Genomic DNA, 7,164 nt, shown 5'->3' on the forward strand with positions numbered 1-7,164 from the left:
CTCGTCATCTCAGCTCAGGGTTTCATTGTCAGTTGAAATAAAGTTCAGTCTGTCAATTATGAGCCCCTCCTTTTTTGCTTAACTGCAACTTATCTTTTGTCAATAGAAAATGAACAACAACAACAATCGCCCAAGCACCCACACCACACGAAAAACCAAATGTCAAGTGGTTGGAAAACAGCTTAGTATATGGTGGCAAGCTATTGGGGTACTAAGTAAAAAATTAACCAGGTTACATAGACAAAATTCAGTAGATATGCACTATTTGCCTGATCTGCATTCAAGGCTATACCATACCAGTAAATGAAAAGCGCGCTAATGCATGAGTGTGTTAAGAGCAATGCTATGGTTTTAGTTACTTTGCTTTCAGGAATTAGATGATGGGGGGTCACACCCACACCTTTTTTTACAATTTCATCTTACCCCATGTAAACATCCCCTATAAACAGGGCTTGCAGCAGCAACTCTGTCCCCGATTCTATGCAAAATGATGCATCTTACCGCTCTTCAGGTTGAAGAAAAGCTTGTATAATATTGTATGCCGTATATGTAACTGCTATATATATATTTTTCAAATGACGTTTATCTACGAGCACAACGCAATAATGCGGTGGATGTATAAACATAATATGTAACACAGTATAGAAGGATTTCTTGATCTAGTAGCAACAGGAGCAAAGAAACGAAAACCAACCACTTCAGAAGCTGACTTTTAAAGACAAAAAAAAAGGAATCATCTCAATTTGTTGTTCTTCGTCCAAATTGCATTCCCATCATGGATTATAATCCAGAAAGAGTCGAATGCTTTTGTCTGGAATGTGCCAGAAGCAGCATTCTCGGTTTTCGCGAGGTTATCATATACAACGAGAGCAGCACACCCAGCGTACTGTAAATTCGGCTAGAGAAAGAATATATCACAATGGTATATTGATTTTCCAAGTGTTGACATTATTGTAGTAACCAGTTGATTCGTGAATACAGTAAGCACCATCTATTATAGCCACTTTTGAAGGCGAACAGCCTTTCCTATCAGAAGCATCAGATAATATGGATAATGATGAAATGGATGTTGGTGATGACATTCCGAATGAGCCTTCCACTTCCCGTTCTCTTAGTATGTCGAGATAATTGATTGATAATAGCAAGAGGATAAGGTAGCTTATTATTGGGCATGTAGCTATTCATGATATTGATGCTGTTGAGTCGTCTCCTTCTTCCTCTCCTGGTATTGAGATAATTAAAGGATAGTGTCAAGGAAGTGGATATATGATTTATTGTTGAAAGGTTGGATGGTATATAGTAGCTGCTGCTGGTTGTCGTTTGTCGTTCTCTGACGAGGAACATTGTCTTTAGAGTGGAGGAAAACAGAGACAGTACTGGTGGCACCGATCGTTTGCTCGATGCTGAGGATGTTGAATGGGAGGTCGAAGCAGACAATGTGAATGTAGATGAGACAGCCAGCATTGACGAACAAGGTGTGTGCATTTTTTTAAAAGCCCATTTTTATTTCACTCATTCAAAGTTTCTCATACCTTTCTAAAGATGCTGCTTACCTTCATCCACAAACAACTGTGCTTCCAGGATATTCTCATCCCTGCGTTCTTGTCCTTACTTTCTTTGTTCTGTTCTAGTTGCACTTCGTCTCTGAGCGAATGTCGAGCACACTTATCGAGTTCTGTGTAATCCTACTCGTACTTCCACTTCCATCTTCTGACCGTCTTCCTCTCTCTCTTGCCACATTGCGCCATATCACCAGTATCGCTACCCAAATCGATTCTTTACGACGTTATATAAGCACAAGCACGCCGAGTTTTTGTCAACAACTGGTACAAAAAAATCAAGACCATACGCGTTATGGGTCAGCTCCATAGGAGCAAAGAAGCGCGATCACGTCGAGGTGCACGTGCACAGGTTGTTGTACCAGGCAGGGGATTGAGGCGAGCCTATATCTTGGCTATGCAAGATCCAGTATTCTTTCGCTATGAGTTGAGAGTCAACGGCCAGCTTAAAGAGCACGTTTTTGCTTTTATTAAATGGTATAGCATCTACAGCAGCAATGAGCCGCTCTTTGTTGATAGTTACCTAGAGACATTGCGAAGTCACTTTCTTGCTGATGACATGGACTGCATCGTGCTGGTTCATCGTCTATATAGGCAGATGGCAGTTGTAAAGTATGGTAATCAAACACGTGCCAGTGGTAGAACTGTTGTAATTCCGTTGCCGAATAAGATGTTGGCATAAATCTAACAGTAGGAGCAGTGCCGCAAATCTTTATTGGGTTGAGGATAGTTCTATCTGGTGCTTGATCAGGGTCATTTTTTCTTTTGGTATTGCAGCTACTGTAGCTATATTTTGCATCGACCTATTTCTCTATTTATCACGCCCCTTTCTCTTTCTTTTCACTTTACTTCCTCCCTTCTTGACGTGACGCACCACTCTCTCAAGGCTCGTAATTACAAATTTATGAAGCACTTTTTACTCTTGTCGTGGTCAAACTACTTTCAACGTTTATTGCTCTATCTAATACTACTTTATTTTGGGTATTTTTATAGCTCAGGACGCGATCATCTGTTCTCCTGTCCAAAAGTGTAGGCGGCGTCATCATAGGATGAAGGCTGTAAGTACTTCATTCTTTCTCTCTTATACTCTTCTTTTTTTCTTGGTCTTTTTGACTAACACCCTACTAACCACCTTGCTACCACTGCTGCTACGATCTCCCATGCCAAACATCTAACTGGATCCTCTATACACTTGCTCAATCTCACGTCATTCCTAGTGTTGCTGCAAAGGTGGTCAGTGCTGCCACACTTCATATGGCTCTTTTTAGAAGAGGTAGCACTTCTATATTCACTTTGACCTAGTTGCAGTACGAACTTTTTGAGTGGACCGTTGGTCATCAACACACATGGCATTGTTGCGATTCACTCTTGTATTTTTTAGCCCCATCACCAGCTAGAGATTGTATGCATATTCACACACACATATATATTTATATATATATACATAGAAGGCTCTCTCTGCTTTTGCTTTTATATTGTTTGCTCCCGTAATTTTGTTTTGCTACTTTAATATTGAAATAAATAAAATTCGGTTGCTTATAACCATACCATCATAATCATCACTGCTATATAGAAATTGATACCTGCTGCGGTCATTTTATTCATTTAGTATACGCACAAAAAATAACATACTATAATATGCTATGCAGACCTCTGTCAGCTTGATACAGCTCTAGTACCTGGTCTATATGTAAAGAAACTGGGGGAACTACTTTGCTCTTTGCATGCATATGCAGTAACATACACGCCCAAAATTGGATACCATATGTCAAGCTGTTAAAACAGCTTGATAGATGCTTAAATCGCTGTTTCTACAAAAATGTCAAGGGGTAAAAAAACAGCTTGACAGCAGCTTGACCAACTCCCTTATAGAGTCCACATTAAGCCGCCCCTCCCCCAATTTTTTTCAAAGCCAGCAGAGTGGCCTCTACATTAACAAGGGCGGCCCACAGCAACAGCTGAGGGACTTTATGTTTTTTTTAAACAGCATTGGCATTCAATTATTAATGGCGGCAGGCCGATGGAAAAAGGACAGTAACATAAAAAGTAAGCTTTTATTATGTAGTGTGTTAAAAAGAACAGCAGCGTTGAAAAGGAGGGAATAAAGAGTGCGTTTCTTATAAACGCGATTTCTTTTGGCTTTTGAATCTTTATTAGATTAATGAAGATGGCAGTAAAGAAAAAGTCAATGGCAAACTCGGAAATAGTATACACATTGAAGACAGGCTTTTATTGAAAGATTAATGAAGGTAACAGTAAGAGCTTGCTTCTTTTTTAAGGGAGCACTGGGCTTGCAGGGGAATATCAAGGGGTAGAAAAGAGCTTGATATTACCTTGATATACAGCTTTTCTATAAAATATAAAGGTGTTTTCAAACACCTTGATATTTAGCTTTTCGAGTAAATATCAAGGTCTTTTTACACCTTGATATTTTCATGCGCATGTAGTCCCCCAAGCTCATAATTTGATTACATCATGCATGTAGATGTCTATAACGGTCTTACTATACATTGCATTTAGACCAGGTGCCTTCTGTAGTAGGTTCGTAAAAAGAAGGATTACGCATTGCATATTTTCGTTCTTTTTATCACACATATAGTAAACGGACAAAGCATGCTATTGGTTTTTATATTCATGGTCATGTGTAATATATATATTATTATGGGTGTCCACAACCGTTTTTATTATATTTTGTATAAAAAATCAATACAAGATTATGCTTTATAGAACATTAAAAGAACGTCATCAAATGTAAGTCTATGTTATGTAATGATTTTAGAAGGAAGGCTATAGTCGAAAAGAGATAGTGCAAAGGATGGCAGTCCTGCTACAGAAAAATGCATGTTGTGTCAAATCATAAGTGAAAGCAAAAGCAGCGCAGAAGGAGATGTTCATAAACGATTTTGGAGATGACAAACCTAAAAGACACAATGAAGATTGTTAGTGAAGAATCCAGAATGCATAATTCATAGGATGAAGGAGTTAAAGACCGGCCGCGAAAGGAGCAGTTTGATATATACCAATGGTGCAGAGACAACGAAGCTCGTCATATGTCATAGGAAAAGAGTACTAACAAAGATACATATACCTATAAGGCCTTGATCCTTATCATCCATATGAGTCAGCTGTAATAGTAGCACTCCATTTCATCACGTTAGGAAGCCTTAGCAAGGCATGAATAAGTTCGTAGTGTACATGTGGCACGATGAGATGGGTGGTAGATTGTAGTTAGTCAGGGTTATAGATAAATGGTATACAGTAGTTAAAATGAAAAAAGGGAAACTTACGCTCTTCTAGCTATATATAACATCTGGCAGCGACAGCAGCTTCAAAAGGTATAAAGTACGAACTGTGTTGTATGAAATGGTATAATGAAGGCATGCATTAGTATAAGCAAGATAAACTGTAGAAAAATGTAAAAAGGAAAGAATAAGAGCCAAGAGGATCACCTTCAAACAAGACCGTAAATAAAAATCGATATATATAAAAACTGGCTGTTGTATCTGTTACGTAGTGAGAGGAAGAAGAAGGAGGAGGAAGAGGAAAGAGAAAGGGAATCCAGTGAACCAAAAAAAAGAACTTTTGAAAAGTACTCATCACATGCACACTCACAAAATCCGATCCAAACATTTGCCACAGATTATGCAAGTAGCGCGTCGATTCCACCGACCAACACTTTATCCATCTTTCTGTATTCCAATCTTACCTACCACCTTACACCTTGAGCATGACAAAGTTGTATCTACTTGGCGTTCCCGTAGCACTGGATATTAAATCGTTGAAGAAAGTGGTGGCCTGTGCAATAGCCATGATCGTAGTGAAAAGTAACAGGCCGTGCATAAGAAAAGAAAGTGTAAGAAACAATGCACAAAAGAAGTCCAAGTATGCAAGGAAGAGCATCAAGTGAGATCGTTGATTAGTCCCCCAACACAATCCATATTGTGCTACTTTATTATCATACCATAACTTTTACGAACCTTTATCGTAAACCACGCCATCCATTTACATTTGCTGCTGGCAATTTGTCGCTTGAATTTACTACATTCCTAAGAGCATGTATAGTAGCACCCATAGTCGATGAGCAGTAATCCAATACGCCCTTAAAAAAGGTAAGAATGAATACACAGTGCACTACGTCGTGACCAACCCCAATCCGATCCACATTGGTCCGACTGCAAACAATAATAATGGTATTCATCTGCAGCAAATATAAACTAATTGAGTGACAAAACATAAAGTCATTATAAAAGACGCTCTCAAAAATATACTTTCCTGAATCAGATCCCTTTCTTGATATCGAACTGCTTAGTGCTAACAACCAAAGTAAGCATAGAGAGTTGCTGGCAATACATTGTCGTTGCATGTACTAAGTTATCCTATAGATGCCTACCATACGTGAAATCAACGCACAAAGAGAGCGCGAAGCAGAATCCCGTCGTGTGGCCATCCAGTAGGAGAATGCTACTGCTTACGAGCGTGCATTGACAGAAGAACGGCTGCAAAGGGTGGAGACGGAAAACAGGTTGCTGCTCGAACGGATGACGTCGATAGGTGATACAGTTTCGCGCCTGTCCGAAGCGCGTCCTGAGCATGGGCAGCAAGAACCCGGTGTGGTCCAAACAGCGAGCACGCCAGGCCGTTTGCCAACTATTTCCGTAGAAAACAATTATACAACGGCGAGCAATGGATTAGCAGTACATTGATGACTATGATGTGTTTGATAGGAGGCCATCCGCGACTACAATCGTACCCTGGGTGATCGTGGTTTCTGTTTCTTGACTGTGTTCACAGATCAATATAATCGCGCTGCTCGTGATCTGATCGTCAGGTATGTGAACAGCTTGAGCCATATCAGCGTCAACAAGCGTCGTTTGTTGGACATGGTGTATATGTTCTTTGATAACGAGCGTACGAAGTCGCGACGACCGCCTTCCGCTGCTGAAGAACTGAAAGTGGTTCGGCGACGTTATCAGCGACGCAATACAGTAAGGTCATATAGATTAATTGGTGAGAATATGGCTATTTGTTGGTAATAAAGGTAATGTTTAATATATACAAGAAATTGCAACGGCGATTACGAGCCCACGAGAACCATTCTGCTCAATTCGATGAGCTCTACCTCTACCCAGATGGTTCTCGGTTGCTCCAGCACAAGTGCTAGTCTGATGAAGAGACAGACACGGAAGGCAGCACCAATGGGAAGCAGTTGTTGGTGCTGGTGCCTGAATGGGGTACCGATAGGTAAGACGCTTGCATGAGTGTTTAAAGGTTATGTCATGGAGCTGATGACATCTGTAGGCAAACGAGTTTTTTGCAAAACTGGACGAGATTGTGGCTGCTGGTGCTGGTCTCCGGAATCAGCGAGCGGCACTTGTTGGTAGAACAAGGGTTAGCAGAGCGGTGGATTTGGCACCTGAAGTGGTGTCTACGCTGCCAGCTTGGGCTCACCATTAGAAAAATAAATCGGTTGCACGGTTTCCGTGTGGGTATGGGGAGGGCAAAAGTAGTTATGTGTGTACTGTTTCGTAAGAGGATTGTTTAGGGGAGGGGGACTCAGAAATGCAATTGATATTGGGGGTCAGAAGAAAAAGTCTTCGCCATATTT

The 7,164-nt window shown here is 40.5% G+C and overlaps 1 protein-coding gene across 1 annotated transcript; it reads left to right on the forward strand.

The window, feature by feature from the left end:
* Window positions 1–775: 775 nt before the first annotated feature.
* BDB00DRAFT_793523 (uncharacterized protein) lies at window positions 776–1,648 on the forward strand (the record flags this gene model as incomplete). Its single annotated transcript, XM_053121220.1, is given in 6 exon segments — window positions 776–888; window positions 958–980; window positions 1,001–1,114; window positions 1,285–1,292; window positions 1,304–1,475; window positions 1,632–1,648. The coding sequence occupies 6 exon segments, from the start codon at window positions 776–778 to the stop codon at window positions 1,646–1,648; spliced, it is 447 nt and encodes a 148-aa protein (XP_052972594.1).
* Between the last annotated feature and the right edge of the window lie 5,516 nt (window positions 1,649–7,164).

Source organism: Zychaea mexicana (genome assembly GCF_025766255.1).
Source record: "Zychaea mexicana strain RSA 1403 chromosome Unknown BDB00scaffold_196, whole genome shotgun sequence".
Classification (NCBI taxonomy): domain Eukaryota; kingdom Fungi; phylum Mucoromycota; class Mucoromycetes; order Mucorales; family Lichtheimiaceae; genus Zychaea; species Zychaea mexicana.